Source organism: Eptatretus burgeri, chromosome 5 (genome assembly GCF_056783735.1).
Source record: "Eptatretus burgeri isolate ZD-2024b chromosome 5, Ebu_testis_v1, whole genome shotgun sequence".
NCBI lineage: Eukaryota > Metazoa > Chordata > Myxini > Myxiniformes > Myxinidae > Eptatretus > Eptatretus burgeri.
The window spans coordinates 79,933,048-79,950,408 of record NC_140965.1 but is presented as its reverse complement, the minus strand read 5'-3'; the positions used below and the strand labels follow the sequence as shown (position 1 = coordinate 79,950,408).

Genomic DNA, 17,361 nt, shown 5'->3' with positions numbered 1-17,361 from the left:
GGGAATACATGTCATTTATGCGTGCTGCGACTCTTCAGGATAGCCGTTTTTCTTTTGCTATCTTTATTTTGGACCAACCGCCATGATTACCACCACAACCACAACATCAACCACCAACCACAACGCCGCTTCACCACAACCGCCACGACCTTCCCGTCACACCTCGCAACCGTCGCATCGCCACCGTTCTTGCCCCGCTGTGGGTACCGGTGTTGGACTCGTGCAGGGCGCGCGCCGAACAGCGTGTACAAAATCACGGATTTTGTGCTTCAAAAACGGATCAAAAACGACACACGCCCACTTTTTGCCGTCCAATCGGTGAGCGAGGGGCGAATTGGCCCCGCCCCCAGGGCGATCGATATATGCAAATTTATGGATCAAAAAGCCTTCACGCCCACTTTTTCTCGGGCCAATGGGGAGCGAGGTGAAAGGTCGAAGGGAGGGGGTCAAAGATGAGAGGGCGAAGCTACGGGGCTGATAAAAGGACCGTGTTCGTCAGTCCAGAGAGTCCAGAGGCGGAGAGGCGGAGAGTAGGAGAGTCCAGAGGCGGAGAGTAGGAGAGTCCAGAGGCGGAGAGTAGGAGAGTAGGAGAGTCGGAAACAGAGAGTCAAGACTTCGCGGGCGGTGGAAGGAGCTGGTCGTCGTGTGCGTTGGAGTCGGAACGGAGGGGACGGAGCTGTGGAGAGGCGGCGAGGGCGGACGAGGGGGTGCTCGCGTCGTGCAGGGAGCTGCACCCCAGGGAGGCCGACAGCGCGACCTGGCCGAGGTGGAGACGCTCGTCGCGGGATAATAAAAATCCTCTATACCCCGAGCATCAGCAACCCCCTCCTGTTTCCCCCCCGCGCTGAGATAGTGCGACCAAGGGGGCCCCTTTCCCACCCCCTACCAGACACTGTCTGCGAGGCCCGCGGAGTTGAGGCGCCATCGCCGCTCCGCGTCTCATCACCAGACGGGTAGGCGCGACCCGGTCTCGGCCTCAGGCCCGCCTCATCCTTGAGGGTATTCTTTTCCTTGGTTTTGGGTATGTGTTGTCGGCGCCGTCTGTGAAGTAGAATTGTATAAGTGTTGCCGTGTGCTCGGTAGTCGGTATTAGCTCTGCATTGTGTTTTCGCTTTTACATTTGCTTTTTGTGTAAATTACATTGTGTCTTTTCTGTGTGCATTTGGTGGAATTGTATATGTGTGCTCCCGTGTGCCGCGAATAAATGTGCTTTGTGTTGAACTGTTTCCCGCTTCGCTTCGTCTTTTCCTCCATTGAATCCCCATGTTGCTTCACGTAAAGGGTTGGTAGTGGGCTGAATACGCCCGATAATTAATCGAACCGTCGAGGTCGACGATAACACCGCTCGGTTATTCTGATAGTACGGAGCGGGTCGCTTAAGTGGCCCGTGTCCGAAGTCGACCTGCGGCGAGGTGCGATCGCCCGGTCTACCCTCTGCGTGGGTACTTAGGTAGGTCGAATTTGGCGAGCAACCCTATCCCACGCGGGGGCTGATTGGCTCGATCGCGGTGAGACCGAAAGGTCCACCCGTGACTGGTTCCCGGCGTTAGTCCGAGAGGGTCACGACTGGATTGTCCGTCCGGTGGGCGACGTGCCGCGATTCGAGTTACGTGGCCGTCAGCACGCCGGCGGGCGCGAAAACCGTAACAATATATATATATATATATATATATATATATATATATATATATATATATATATATATTGATATATATATATATATTGATATATATATATATATATATATATATATATATATATATATATATATATATATATATATATATATATATATATTGAGATATTGATATATATATATATATATATTGAGATATTGATATATATATTGATATATATATATATATATATATATATATATTGATATATATATATATATATATATATATATATATATTGATATATATATAGATATATATATATATTGATATATATATATATATATTGATATATATATATATATATATATATATATATATATATATATATATATTGAGATATTGATATATATATTGAGATATTGATATATATATTGAGATATTGATATATATATATTGATATATATATATATATATATATATTGATATATATATATTGATATATATATATATATATATTTATATATATATATATATATATATATATATATATATATATATATATATATATATATTGATATATATATATATTGATATATATATATATATATATATATATATTGATATATATATATATATATATTGATATATATATATATATATATTGATATATATATTTATTGATATATATTCCCAAAACCAAGCTCTGCTCATCATTCTCCATCATGTTGCCCTGGTTAGTTATTTGTTTCGATGCATGGGTCCAGTTGAATGTTCAATTTTGAGGTACAGTACTTGGTTTTTTTTCATTATAATTTGTTTGATTTGAACTTTCAATCGATTCCATAACATCGAGCCTCGTTATTTTGTTTAATGTACACATTGAAGCATGACAATGTGTTTGATGAAATGTGAAATGCCATTAATGCCCAATTATACAATGCAGCATGATTTGGGTACCCTTCATTTGAAGCTTTTGGACAAAAAAAAAAACTTTCCACCCTGATTAGCTTAATGTTTTCAGAGTTTTATTCCAGCAAATGTGTGAGGTTGCTCGTAGAATAGCAGAGCAAACTACTCCTGGGACTTTTCTGAAGGAGGAAAAAGTTGTATAATTTGAACTTGACCTCAATCCCACTAACACATCTTTCTCATTTCCCCACGACTGCTCCAGGGAAATTGGGCCGGAACGGGTCGCCTTTGTACGTCGTCTGGTGGAAGATCGCACTGAGTCTGCTATGTCTTACTATGAGTTCCTGCTTCACCTCCAGCAGCAGGTGTGCAAGTGAGCTTGCCGCACGTAGCGGGGATGTCGTGTGAAGCCACCTCCTGCTGGGTGGCAAAGTGCCATGCACTCAGCCACAGGGGGCAGTACCTTAGGATGGGGCCCAGTTCAACTGACCTGCACGAAGCTTTCTGTCAAGTGAAGCCTGTTGCTGGGAGTGTGGAGGTCGACACGCGAAGTCCATTAGGAATGTTGAAAGTGATGAGCACTCTTGGAAGTTCAAGAAGCGCATACATTTTTGAACCTTTTCACTTGCTGTGTGCTAAGATTACAAGGTTTTAGCAATGTATCCCCACCCCCAACCCCCTCCACTCCTCAGACTGATGAGACTTTGTATTGCTGAAAAGGATGTAGGTGATTTTGGGGATCGTTATAGGTTGAAACTCATCAAAGCATGCACTTGTATGCAAAGCAGTCTAATTCTGGCTTCGTGTTAAGTCATTATGGCCACAGTGTTTTTGAAAATTGCCAGGATTGCAGTTTATTGCTGTCGATGCTATACAACATCGTCACTATGCGAAATGGCATTTGTCCATTTTGATTCTTTTCTTTTTTTTCCAAAGTAGTCACACATTTGTTGAAAATTATCTAAAGTGGCCGTTTTAAACTGACTTGCAAAACTGAGTTCAACACGACTTGCCTTAAATACTCGAACTTTGAACAAACACCTTGTACAGGCACCTAACTCACGCCTGATTAATTTGAGGTTGTGAATGTGAGCACCAGCTGTCCATCAAACCCCAACCCACCCCACCCATTTTCCTCCTCCAATATCCATCGTGCTGTTTAACTGTTTTCCAAGGTGGAACTCACGACGTGTTTATAATATTCCAAGTCGGAGCTCCCAATGCTTTCACTATGTACATGGTAAATACGGAAGCATGTTCAATCGTTATATACCGGAATATTATTGAAAGAAAATTAAACTTTTAAACTGTTGAAATGTGTTGTCCTGGTCCAAAGGTCCAGCTCGGTAGTTGGTTAACAAACAAACAACCATGATGGTGAAATTGCTTTTATTGGCTCGATAATCCACCATACCTCACAACAGCTTGATAATTATTCACAGAACGGATCATATTTGTTGACATTCAAGAAAAGTCAATCCTGCAATAAGTTAAGCAAGCTGTCCAGGACCCAGGATCAAACAGGAACTCTGGAATACTAACCTTGAAAGATGATTTTTGCACAAAAATATTACCGACAAAGGTAGTAAGGAACATTGCGGCTGTGATTGAACGGTATTTTCTAATGAATCGCCATTTGGAAATAAAAAATAAAAATATTTCAGTGGAACGTGTAACAGTATTTTCATAAAACCTGCACCGTTAACTTGAATTCCCACTCTGTTCCTCCTTTCGGTCTTGGGAATCCGTTACCCATAGATACCTGGCAATTGACATCAAAGGCTGGAGAAAGTTTAAAATAAAAACTTCAAATTACAACACTGCGTGAACACTCGGAGGAATTCCAGTGGGATGTGACAAAACTGCTTCGAGTTTTAATCCTAGCCAAATTACATTTAAACTTGCCAATTCCAGCCAATCAGAGATGCCGTCTCACCCTAAGGGGGGTGGCGCAAGGACTGGAGTTGCGTCGGTCTCCATTGGAGTTTTACGTTTAGTAATTATGTATTTAAGCATGTGCTTGAATCATCCTTTCCCAATGAAATGTAAACCATGTTTGTATATTGTACCTGCTGATAAGACCATTTTAGGAAATGGAAGTCAAATTGAAATTTTTGTACATTCAAATGATTTGCTGCAATAGATTATTAAATTGGTTTAAAGAAAGGAAAAAAAAAACTCATTCTTCTTTTAACTTTTTTTTCCCCTCTTCCTCTCTCCAATAAGGAAACTTTAACAGATTTTCTTTGAAAGCAATGTGCATATATAATTAAACTTTACACACAAATCACTTCGTTTATTACATTTGGACAATCTTTCAAAAAATGATGAACCAAACCGAATGAATCGTCTCAAAGCCATAATCGATTTGGTCCCCCTCCTCGTCAAAGATTTTGGTGGCACCCTGCTGCCTGCAACCGTACGACATACCTGGCTCGTACTCTGTCCCTTGCAAAGCCACCGCCGGCTATAAAAATCAAAAGCGGCCTCGTCATACAGCATGAAAGCGGAGGAAGGAAGCCGTGGAAATTCGCGAAAAGAAAACCCACTGAGAATTTTTTTGTACAGCTCTGAACAAAAGGGATAAGAGGTGCAACAATAAAACATGTTTTTATAAATACTGTATGTACGCACTGTTATTGGATAAAATTTATGCAATAGAAATCGGTTATTGAGTTATTGCTGTCCTTGGTAATCAGTGGACAGGTTACGTTGATATCATTCAGCTCCAAAAACAAAAACAGGTACTGAAACTCTGACCTGTGGCCGCAGTGCACCTGAGTTACGATAAAACCTCTCCAGTGCTCTGATGGGAGCGATCTTCCTTGGTTGAGCAAACCAACACCGTCCTTGTATCCCAAGCATGTGTTGTTCACCTGGAGACGAACTCTCATTTCATCACCTGCTGCCCTCATCTCCTCGTATTTACCTCCTGCCTTTTTCTTGGTTAATGCTTGCTAATAGGTTGACTGTATTTTTGTAATACCCATGTGGTAAATTATATAAATTACATGTAAAAGTATAATTGACTCGAATGTTTCCACAGCCACATCATATGTACATCTGTAAACACTGTCACATGTCCATGGGAAATTTTATATCTCGTACTCGTAACAGCAACAACCTACCACCAGCAATTCGTTCTGATCATAAAAGTTGCCTTTTCCAGTCCTTGTCTTTCCTCAACTCCTTTTCAAGTATGAAAAAGGATAATGTGGCACCTGAATAGCCAAAGATGCCAAATTAAAAATGTAATACCTTCAAGTTTTGTTTCGTTATGGTTCTGTGATTTGGAACTCCACGAGTGGTCCTCTGAAGAGTTGTCAGAGTGATGATTGCTATCACAGTGTGATCAAAAGCTGAGAACGACCTCTTTTTATATCTGGAACATTTGCCGAATAGCAGAGTAGATTATGGATTCTCTCTCGTTGTCAAAGCTCTGCTCACCTCACTTCCTTACACTGTGCTTGGCAGCACGGCGCTCACTCATGTTCCGACGCACACGGGCTCGAGGGGGTGATATCGCCTGGTTCACAGAGGGACTTGAGTGGCTTTTGCGTAGCACTCCATCAGCCGTCCGGCCCCGGACAAGTGCTTCAAGGCGGCTGATTTCAGTGTCAGAACCATAGCGACGTTTTGCTGTCAACAAGTTCACATATGCTTCGTATCGTGTTTTCTGCACAAAAAAACAAACAAACAAAAAAAACAAGCAGTCATAGACTGGTACTTATGAAATCGTCAACTTGACCTCTGACCTTGTCTAATAAAAGCTGTCTCTGGAGAAGGTAGCGACGCAAACCAGAAGCTTCTACGATGATTCTGTACCAAACCATCAAAAATTGTAACGTCGACCGAAGCAAAAATCTCCATTTCTCCACGCAATTATTTTATCAAAGTCGCAAAACCGTAATATTCAGCCATCCACCAACAATCTTTACATAATCCAACGGCTTAGCGAGTCAGGTATGCGACGATAACCTTTATTGGGATAAAAAATGACTTTTAAACACCATCTTTATCGAAAACACCATCAGCGCGCACACGCAAGACCTTTACGTGGTCAACGCCGCCTCTACTCAAGTGCACTGCACCACGTGACGACCCATGACGCGCGAATGAAATATTTTTTTATATAATCAAAACGTCTCCAAAACATCCGATTTTTACCAGAATTTTGACAACCGAGTTTTAAGCGTGCTAAGCGATCGCAACAACCGAAGACAAAATTAAAATCGAAGTTAAAACGAACTCGTAATGTTGAGCGAAGCAAAAATCTCCATTTCTCCACGCAATTATTCAATATTATTTTATCAAAGTCACAAAACCATAATATTCGGCCATCCACCAACAATCTTTACATAATCCGACGGCTCAGCGAGTCAGGCATGCGACGATAACCTTTATTGGGATAAAAAAAATGACTTTTAAACACCATCTTTATCGAAAACACCGTCAGCGCGCACATGGAAAAACTTTACGTGGGTCAACGACGCGTCTGCTCGAGCGCGCTGCATCATGGGACGACCCGTGACGCGTCGAGTGAAATATTTTTTTATACAATCTTAAAACGTCTCCAAAACATCCGATTTTTACCAGAATTTCGACAACCGAGTTTTAAGCGTCCTAAGCGATCGCAAAAACCGAAGACAAAATTAAAATCGAAGTTAAAACGAACTCGTAATGTCGACCGAAGCAAAAAATACTCCATTTCTCCACATTAATTTACGGAATTATGTTTGACCTCACTGTGACCTTGACCTTTGACCGATTTTGACCAAAATCTAATCAGCGCTCGCCATCGCCCTCCTGAATCACGTGGTGTAATTTGACATTGGTGGCTTCTTCCGTTCTCGAGTTATCGTGCCTACAAACAAACAAACAAACAAACAGAAACGGAAGTAATCAATATACTTACGAAATCTTTAGATTTCGTAAGTAATAATAAATTGCAATCTTTTTTAAAAAAGGTTCTTGTTAATATGAGCATCTGCTCTAATCATCTTTTCCCAATGAAATATGCCGAGATAGCACTGTTGAGGCAGAGATAGATCAGATCATGTACCACGCTCTAAACAGATCACCAGTGCTCCAAAAGGAGTTTCTCTTGCTCGGTGCTGGGGTTAAAATCTTGGTTGGGTCACCACTCGACGCAGGAATTTGATCAGGGTGCTGGAGATTGCTCACCTACTCTTCGAGAAGTGCACCATGGAATCTTTAACGTCAACTAACTAATGCCGGCAGGTGGAATGCCCAGTTTAACGTACATCCACATTGATGAGTCACCCTGCCTGTGAAACACCATGATGACAGTTTATAGTTAGGTCGGAATTCAAACCCAGGCTGGACAGCTTTGAGGTGAGTTTGCTTACCTCTCGGCCATCCTGTCAGCTCTCCAGATAGAAGTCAGTTGTTTGGAAGATAAAACAAAGGCCAATTCACATCACTCCATGAGAGCGTAAGCGAGCACATTCCTCGAAGTCAAATTGGTTAGTCCATTGATGTGAATGTGGACGAAGAAAATGACTGCTTCATGGAGGTTTTGAAGAGATACGCCATGGGTATCAGGCTGTACTGTTCGAGTTTGAAATTCTCAGCAAAGGGAATTCTTCTTGCGTATGGCAGCTTAGCTGCCGGGGTAGCTATACTTTCTTGGAAGCGTGACTGTGTCGCTGATGCAGTGCCCCTCTACCAGTACACACTGGTACTCATTTCGCCGACCTTGGAAGGATGACAGGCTGAGTCAACCCCCTGGTGTATTAATTCAGTGGCCAACGGGACTTGAACTCAGGACCCTAGGATCCCAATTAATTCAGCGGCCAACGGGGCTTGAACTCTGGACCCTCGGATCCCAAGCCACCAACCTAACCACTGAGCCAACACCAGGCTACAGCAAAGGGAATGAAAACCAAAGAAAATTATTAATAATGGTCTAATTTGAAGGGAAAAAGTTTTTTTTTTTTTTTTTTTTGCCAATCACAAAGTGCCGAAAAAAGCCCTTGAGTGTCGATTTTCACCAGTGACGTCACACTTTGAACCAACCTTGATACAAATGGCGGCTTACATCGAGAAAGTGTATTTTGAACTCAGATTCAGATACTGATTCCACCGTCATTAGCAACTCCGAAGGTTTTCAGTATGTTGAAACTGATCAGTGGGATTTGGAAGAAACTATTGGAGACAAAATTAGTGATGGAAACTCTTTCGGGGGGATTGTGGAGCCGGGTCGTTTTGAGATGAATATGGTGACAATGGAGGTGGTTGGTGAAGATGAAAATGCTGGTCGCATGTTCACTATCGGTTGGTCGGTTTTGCTTTTTTTTTTCATTCAATTGATGGTCTATAAGGGATTTTGTATTAATTCATAAATCGGTTATATTTCTCCAGCAGAAACACGGCCACTGGCATACTCGGACACCGCCAAAAAAATTGGTGACAAATGCTTTGTCTCACTGTCACCGGCTGACCAGGTGCCCTGTATGTTGGGGATTGTCCTATTTCATACTTTACCGGGACGCCACTTGTGTCTGGGCCATGCCCCCACCGTCGTTTTTGTGCCATGTGGTGCTGTCCCACCCATTGTCGTCACGTCCGTGCCGTGCCCCACCGTCGAGGTGGGTGGTGGCGAGGTGAGATTGGTCATCAGCAGGCCAACACAAGTGGTTCGATTCACCGCTCAAATCGTCCATATACATGTGCTGCCACAAGATCCAGCCATCTCTATTATTTCATAACAGTGCTCTGCTCGTCCAATTTCTGGCAAGCTGAGGGTCTTTGGGCCATTGGTTTTGAATGAAACCATCTCGGTTTGTATTACTACAACCACCAAGGACGCATGGACTCAGCATATTTATGGGAAATCGAAAATGATTGACCGTTTGAGTTAAATCGTACCACGATGTAACCCGGAGACAGGACAAACATGGCGGTCGCCTCACGAGTGTGAAGTCACGGCTAAGTGTGAATAAGAAGATTTTGACTTTTAATCGCTAAATTACCCATTTTATAAATATGAAATCGCAAAAAGACACGTATCTATTTTGTAGGGCATAAGGGATAGATTAGCGTCGAGGTGGTCAGTGTTTGGGTTCCTCTTTAATCAGAAAGAAACAGGCAAGAATCATAGTACCTCTATTAACATTCCGTCTCAGGTACCTTTCTAAATGGCCGTTATTTCTGCTCGAGTCGCGGAAATGGTGATTGTTGTGTTTGCTAAATAAAGAAATTCCATTCACGGTGTTCTCTTCAAGTGGGCGACATTTGGTTGTCAGGTACAAAATGGCGGACACTGACAGATCATTAGTGGGAACAAAAGCAAGAGACAATGGCGTCATGAAATGCCGTTAACGCTGAGGTGTTTTGTAGGTATGTATGCAAGGTACAAGTGTCAGCTCACCTCGAGCAGGAGGTAGTTCTCGCGGACGCGGTGTTCATCATTCTCGCGACTGCGGGATTGCTTGTCCGCTGCGCCCGATTTGCACGCCTCAAGGTCACTGCGCACCGCCACCAGCTTTGTTTCGTGCGACTGCATTTGCTGTTCCTGATTTCAGAGAAGAATCGAGGCAACCACGAATCGTCAAGGTGAGCAGTTGTACCCGCAGGATTTGAACAAAAAAAAACAAACAAATAAAAAACACCCGGAATTCCGTTCATTTGCAACTGCACTGTAAAATGGCTTTGACACCAACTCATTCATTCAAAGCGAACAACCAGATCTCAACACCACATAATGACCCTGGTTAAATAGGTCCAGTCACTTCGAATCCTGCCCAGGATCTTCCCTTGCAATCACGTCACTGTGTTAACATTTTCACTTTTGTCCCCTTGCCAACGATGAGTCCACACCTTCATCGTTTTCACCAAAAGTAGTAATTATACTATTACAACATTGAGGCCTGCCATCGTTTTATTCTGTTTATTACCTCCACCACCCAAGGTGGAAGGATATCATGCTTTCACCCCTGTTTGTTTGTTTGTGTGCAAGATCTCTCAAAAAGTGGTGGAGAGATTCGGCCGAAACTTGATGGACAGACATGTTGGATGTGTGATTAGGAAGAATTGATTCAGTTTTACTGAAGATCCAAATCCGAAGCTGGTCTTGCTAATTTCTTATTTTTCGAGTGATTCTAAACCATTGAGAGTTGGTGCTAAAAACTATACGTTGCCGATATAAAGTCTTCACCCCCTTTTCAAATTTTCATCTTTTGTTGCCTTATAGCTTGGAATTAAATTGCATTGAATCAGACTTTTATTCACACATTGTCACCCACAACTTCCAAGTGAAAAACAAATTATACAAATTTCAGAAAATTAATTTAAAATGCAATGATATATATATATATATATATATATATATATATATATATATATATATATATATATATATATATATATATATATATATATATATATATATATATATATATATATATATATATATATATATATATATATACAGTCAAAGCTCGTTACTATGCCACCTCGCTTCTATGCCACTCTCGCTATTATACCACTTTTGCTCGGTCCCGACAAAATTCAATACAAAATAAATTTACTATGCCACCCCCTACTCTCGCTACCATGCCACTACTGTGTGACTGTTAAAAGGCACGAGTCGTGAAAAAGTCTGTATTGCGCAGTGCTCGATTATCACACTCACGTCCAAAGGTGAAGCGACGAACTACAGTCCAGCTGCGCACAACATAACTCAATACGTACGCGCATAGTCAGACTGTGTCAAAACACGCGATTCTTCTCCCCGATGCCAGCCACAACAAGCCAATCACAACACGCACAACGAGACACAAAAAAGCGCGAGCACACACACAGACACGCAGGCACACGTACAACAGTGACATCATTTTTTTTCAAATTCAGCCCATAATGTCAGCTCAGAAACGCAAGCGAACCGACTTTACGCTGAAGGAGAAGAAGGAGATCATCGATGCCGCGAAGAAGGAGCCGAATCAGTCCAAGTTGGCCAGGGAGATTAGCAAGAAATGGGGCGTCGAAGTTAAGAGAACCACCGTGAAGGGCATTCTCAGCAAGAAGGATGCAATTGAGGCTACAATCAAAGCTGGATTTCCATCGAAGCGCATGAAGTTGACGCAGGCTCACGACCCGAAGCTTGATGAGGGAGTGCTCATGTGACTGAAGCAATCAAGAGGACAGAATGTGCCTGTCAGCGGCGATCTGATCAAGGAGAAGACGATGAAACTGGCCGAGCTGATGCACATCCCAGACTTCATGGCGAGCGATGGTTGGTTGGGCAATTTCAAGAAGCGCCACGGCATCACGTTCAAGACAGTGCAGGGCGAAGCTGGAGCGGTGGATTCGCAATCCCTTCTTGAGTGGCAACAACAGGTTCTCCGGCCCTTACTCTGGCAGTTCTCCGCAGACGACGTCTTCAACCTGGACGAGACTGGACTCTTCTGGCAGCTGCTTCCGAACAAGACCATGGCTTTCAGGGGAGAGCGGTGTACTGGAGGAAAGAAAAGCAAGCAAAGGATCACTCTTCTGATTGGGGCAAACATGAGCGGCAGCGAGAAGTTCCCTCTTCTGGTGATTGGCAATTCCAAGAAACCCCGTGCCTTTAAGAACAAAGAGATCCCGGTCAAGTACAAGGCGAACTCGAAGGCGTGGATGACGGCGGAGCTTTTCGAGGAGATGTTGCGTGCGTGGGACGGACGACTCGGCCAGCAGGGACGCAGAGTGCTGGTCTGTCTCGATAACTTCTCTGGCCACCCTCCCGAGCTCGAGCTGAACAACATCCAACTGGTCTTCTTCCCACCCAACACGACAGCCAATTCGCAACCAATGAATCAGGGAATCATAGAGAACCTCAAGCGCCACTACAAGAAGCTCCTGCTATGCTGCCGGCTTGGGGCCATAGACGAGGGAAAGGAGTTCAAGTTCACGTTGCTCGACGCTCTACACATCGCCCGGCGTGCTTGGGAGCAGGTCGGCAAGTCGACGATCAGGAACTGTTTCGCGAAGGCCAAGTTCATCGAAGAGGAGATCCAAACTGAGCCACAGGATGCGGAGCTGCCCGACATCTGGGAAGCTCTGCCTGCCGAGGAAAAGATGCACGAGAACGAGGAGATCGAGCTGTCTGACTTTCTCGAAGCCGACGAGCGCCTCGCGACTGGCGGGTATTTCACGCTGGAGGAGATTGCGGAGGAGATTCTGTGCAGTGAGGAGCCGGTGGAAAGCGAAGATGACGAGGTAACTGTCGAGGAGGAAATCGTTCCGTTCGAGGAAGCCCAGCGCGCTTGTAGCACCTTCCAGAAGTTCATGCAGCAGAGAAGCGGGAAGCCCGGTGTGATGCAAGCGTGCGATCGGCTAGACAACGAGATGCACGAGATCCGCCGAAAGAAGATGCGCTAGCCGACGATTCTTGAAAGCTTTGTGTGTCGTGAATTTCTCGCCATGCCATATGTTAGTGTGTGAACTCTGTTAGTGTGTGTATGTTCTCCGTTCACTTAGCTTATACAACAGTCGTGCCTTTTACTTGCTGGAATAAATTTTGTCTAAAGATTAACTGCAGATGGGTAACTTGAGAAAATAAGGCCGTTTTTACAAAATCTCGTTACTATGCCACTCTCGCTACTATGCCACTTTTGCTCGGTCCCGACGGGTGGCATAGTAACGAGCTTTGACTGTATATATATATATATATATATATATATATATATATATATATATATATATATATATATATATATATATATATATATATATATATATATATATATTTTTGATGATATTTCAAAACGTTGTGGATAGGTTATAACAAAACTTGGTAGATGAGTTGGGGAGGTGATGAGAACAAGCTGATTCGATTTTGCTTCAGGTCTGAATCGAGATCCAGCCTATCAGTGGATACAAAGCGCAAACTATTCAGCCTGGTGGAGGTATGCTCTCTACTGAGTACCGTTCGAGTGTTTTTTTTAATTTTTTTTAAGTATACTGATGTATACTCTCTCCGCTCCTTCAAATTGATGCCGGATAAATCGGACGGCAATAATTTCATTTCATTCAACTGATATTATTAACATCACTGTTGTGGGACCATGAGCAATGTGCCACCAAGGGCTATTACCGTATGGATCCTGACCACAAGGACGTGCCTGCCACCCACCATCCTCTCTGTGGTCCCTGTCTACATTCCTTGGTCTAACCACTTACCTGGTCTGACCCCTATGTGGTGACTATCCAGAGGTAAATTCCACCGTGACATTCTCTGTCGTGCCAAATTCTTCCTTGATACCCCCGAACTTCTCACAACCTTCATACATAGTACGAAGAAGCACAGTATTTCTCTCTTGTGAGATAGGACCCCACTTAGCCGCCAAGAACTACTGCATACTAATGAATGAAAGGTCCTGAAGATCATTTGCATTTCCCACAACAAGCCCCAAGACTGTTTGTTACTTGCAAAATCAAAGACTTTTCAAGTATATTGGTTAGTCGATTTTGTTATTGTCTGTCTGTCTGTCTGTCTGTCTGTCTGTCTTTATCGCCTTCAGGTCACAATTTTAAACCGATCTCTACGAAACTTCACCACATGGTAGAGTTTGTCATCTGGAAGAAGCCTTTTGTTGATGTCAAAATGTCAAAAGGTCAACATAGGCCAAAGGTCAACAACTTAGGTGTGATTTCTAAAATCCTCAATTTTCATCTGATTGACTTGAAATTTGAAGAAGATTTATATTCCAGGTCACTGAATTCCACCAACCAATTATTTTTGACAAATTTGTTTTATGGATTTTGTAAGTATCGTGCTCGCCACGTCTTCTTCTTGTTTATTTCTTCCCCACTGCAGACAGGTTGGCCTTTCCTCTGGTCTCTCGCCTTCTGTCCTCACATCCATTTTCTCATTATCGTACAACACCTCGGCTCTTGGAAGAGCGAGGTGACTCACATTGTATTGTCATCAACAAGCATGGTGTTACCGTAACCTTCATGTCACTGTGTGATGTCGATGATAATATGACTTTCACATAACAACATGTATGAGTTCCCTTACAAGAAAGTTAAACGTAGGAGGAGGACATGAGGCTCAAAGACTGCACTATGGTTGCCAACCTCGGGTCGTTTGACCGTGCTCTATTCTTCTTAAATGCTGAGCATCAAGCAAGGAAGCAGTACGACTCGGCCGGGGTTTGAATGGCTGACCTCCCAGGCTCCGAGTGGATGCTCTTAGCATTAATCGACTGGCAGGAATTTGTAATTTGTTCAGGGTGCCGGTGATAACTTGCCAACTCTTCGCAAAAAAGACCTACTCTTGGGATCTTCAACGTCCACCAACGCCACCGGGGCTCGCAGACGAGTCCTCCGGCTTCGCATCCATCCAATGGACGATGCACACATTGATGTATGTAGTATCCCTCTGCTTACCAACACCTTGACAGTTTATAGCCAGGTCGATTTTCGAACCCAGGCGAGACAGCTAAAAAGGAGAGTGCACAAGTCCCTGAGATGCCCCGTCAGCTCTGGAAAATGGATATCCTAGTTTTAGTAATGGCCATCTTGTGCTTCCAGGCACAAGGAATGTTTGGCACCACAATATATTTCATTCATTCGTATGCAGCCTGTGGCTGCTTGGCTACATCATTGTCTCGGGGTGTGACTGTGCCACTGCTGATGCAGTGCCCCAACACCAGTAAGCAGGTACTCATTTTGCCGACCTCAGAAGGATGACAGGCTTAGTCAACCCAAGTTCCCATCGTGTGCTGCCTTTTTGGCTGATGGTTGCGTCATTGGTTTGGGGCGCAGCTATGCCGCTGTTGCAGTGCCCCTATTACCAGTGTACTGGTGCTCATTTCGCCAACCTCGGAAGGATGACAGGCTTAGTCAACCCCACCTGGTATTAATTCAGTGGCCAAGGGGGCTCAAATTCAGGACCATAGGATCCCAAGCCATCACCTTAACCGTTAAGCCAACACCAGGCTACGTCAACTCAAGTGGTTTTAATTCAGTGGCACGTCAGGGGTTAACTGGGATAGAAAAGATTATGGTTTTGGGTGGGGGATGATCTGAGATGGTGGTGAACAGCTGTCTTAAAGACCTGGAGGGAAGAATGAGATTGAAGAGAATGTGCAAGTTAATTCCATAGGTCAGACAAGAGAGGAAGGAATGAGTGGAAGTGAGCAGCGATCCTGGGTTTAGTTGTTTCACCAGAAGGGGGTTGATGGTGCACTGTGTGCACCCTGCAGAAACCTGATAGGGACAAAGCATGGAAAGAGCAGAGGGTGCAAGACCAGCAAGGAAGCGGTAGAAGACAGAGAGACCACCGACCTGTCTGCGATGGGAAAGTGATAGACCCATGGGCTCAGCTTCATCGTGGGAGATTCCAATGATGTTGAAGGTTTTGGTTTCCACGGCGTGAAGCTGAGCAAGGTGTGATGGAGGGGCCCAGCCCAGAGGGGATAGCAGTACTCCATCAAGCTGTGGATGAAGGCCTTGGAGGTGAATAGGAGTTCAGGTGTGCCAAGGAAGGACTGTGCATGACGGAGGATGCCCAGTCAGTGACCGGCTTTGGAAGCCAACTTTGAAATGTGGTTTTCCAAAGAAAAATCATGGCCAAGAGGGAGATCCAGGAATGTTAGTGACTGAACTTCCTCAAGATGATTGTTAAGAAAGTAGATGAGGGGGGAGGGAGGGAGAGGGTTTTGGAGAGAGATAGTGAGAGTGTGTGATTTGTTAGGATTGAGAGTCAAATTCAAAGTGTTTGACCGGAATTTGTCATTTTGTGAAGGTCTGAAGAGAGGGAAGAGGCTGCAGCCTGTCTGCCAGAAGGATGAGGGATGTCACAGCACAGGGTGGAGTTATCAGAAAATAGGTAAAGAAGATTTTTCAGAGATTCAGAGATCATTTATGAAGATCAAGAATGGGACTTGGGCCCAGAACACTGCCTTGCGGAACTCCAGGTTTAATAGGGAGAGGAGATTAAAGGATTCCGTTGAGTCCCACTCGTTGGTTATGAGAGTCGAGGAAGTTAGTAAGCCATGTGTGGAATTGGCATTGGATGTTAGAGGCAGAGAGTTTGGAGAATTACTCATGATACCAGACTATCGAAAGCTCGAAATGTGTCGAAAGAGATGGCTCTGATCTCATGTCTGACATTGAGGGCCTCCATCCATTGTTGGATGAGTAGAGGCAGCATGTCCAAGGTAGAGTGTCCTGGGCTGAATCCGAATTTGTGATCTGAGATGAGGTTGTTGGAGAAAAGGAAGGATTCCATATTAACTGCGATGATGGATTCCATGACCTCGCTGCTCGGTCTGTAATTAAGGGGATCAGTTTTTGCACCTTTTTATGTGATGCAGTGATGTTGGCTGATTTCCAAACAGAAGGAAGATGACCGAGGGCAAATGATAGTGAGAAAAGAGCAGAGAGAGAATGTGAGAGAGCAGGTTCTAAGGACACGTGAGCTGATGCCGTCCGGTCCAGTTGCAGAATCGGTCGAGGGTTGCCAGAAAATTCTACACTTTCTCAGTTGTAAAAGACACAGTCAAGGAGCAGTTGGGTACTACACAGAATTGAGGCACACAACTTAAGCAAATACAAAATTGAGGCATTCAGCCTTCTCACAAGCAGAGTCAGCTGTGGTGCCATTTGAAGAGAGGGAAGGGATGGAAGAGGGAGCATAATGCAGAGATGGGACTGCACGAGGCACCATCAGGTTTTAGAGGAGGGAGACCAGCTTGAAAGTTCATTCTTGAACTTGGACAGATGTTATTTTCTGGCTCTCCTGAAAGTGGACACACATTTGCTGCCGACCTTTTGGAATGATCTGAGATTGCTGCTTGCCTGCCAATCTGCTTGAGTGAGC

General features: G+C 43.9%; 2 protein-coding genes across 5 annotated transcripts in view; one reads left to right on the top strand and one right to left on the bottom strand.

Moving 5' to 3' along the window:
- The window catches only part of LOC147026779 (protein transport protein Sec24A-like), a 108,996-nt gene extending 105,152 nt beyond the window's left edge, over nucleotides 1–3,844 (top strand). For both annotated transcript variants that reach the window (XM_085882585.1, XM_085882584.1), the window contains one exon: nucleotides 2,791–3,844. In XM_085882585.1, coding sequence (XP_085738711.1) covers nucleotides 2,791–2,905 — 115 coding nt within the window. In that variant the 3' untranslated portion in view covers nucleotides 2,906–3,844. The remainder of the gene's footprint in view (nucleotides 1–2,790) is intronic.
- Nucleotides 3,845–3,900: 56 nt separating this feature from the next.
- The window catches only part of LOC147026778 (PH and SEC7 domain-containing protein 1-like), a 411,551-nt gene continuing 398,090 nt past the window's right edge, over nucleotides 3,901–17,361 (bottom strand). For all 3 annotated transcript variants that reach the window (XM_085882586.1, XM_085882587.1, XM_085882588.1), the window contains 2 exons: nucleotides 9,922–10,065; nucleotides 3,901–6,204 (listed from right to left, as the gene is read on the bottom strand). In XM_085882586.1, the coding sequence (XP_085738712.1) occupies nucleotides 5,977–6,204; nucleotides 9,922–10,065 (372 nt within the window). In that variant the 3' untranslated portion in view covers nucleotides 3,901–5,976. The remainder of the gene's footprint in view (nucleotides 6,205–9,921; nucleotides 10,066–17,361) is intronic.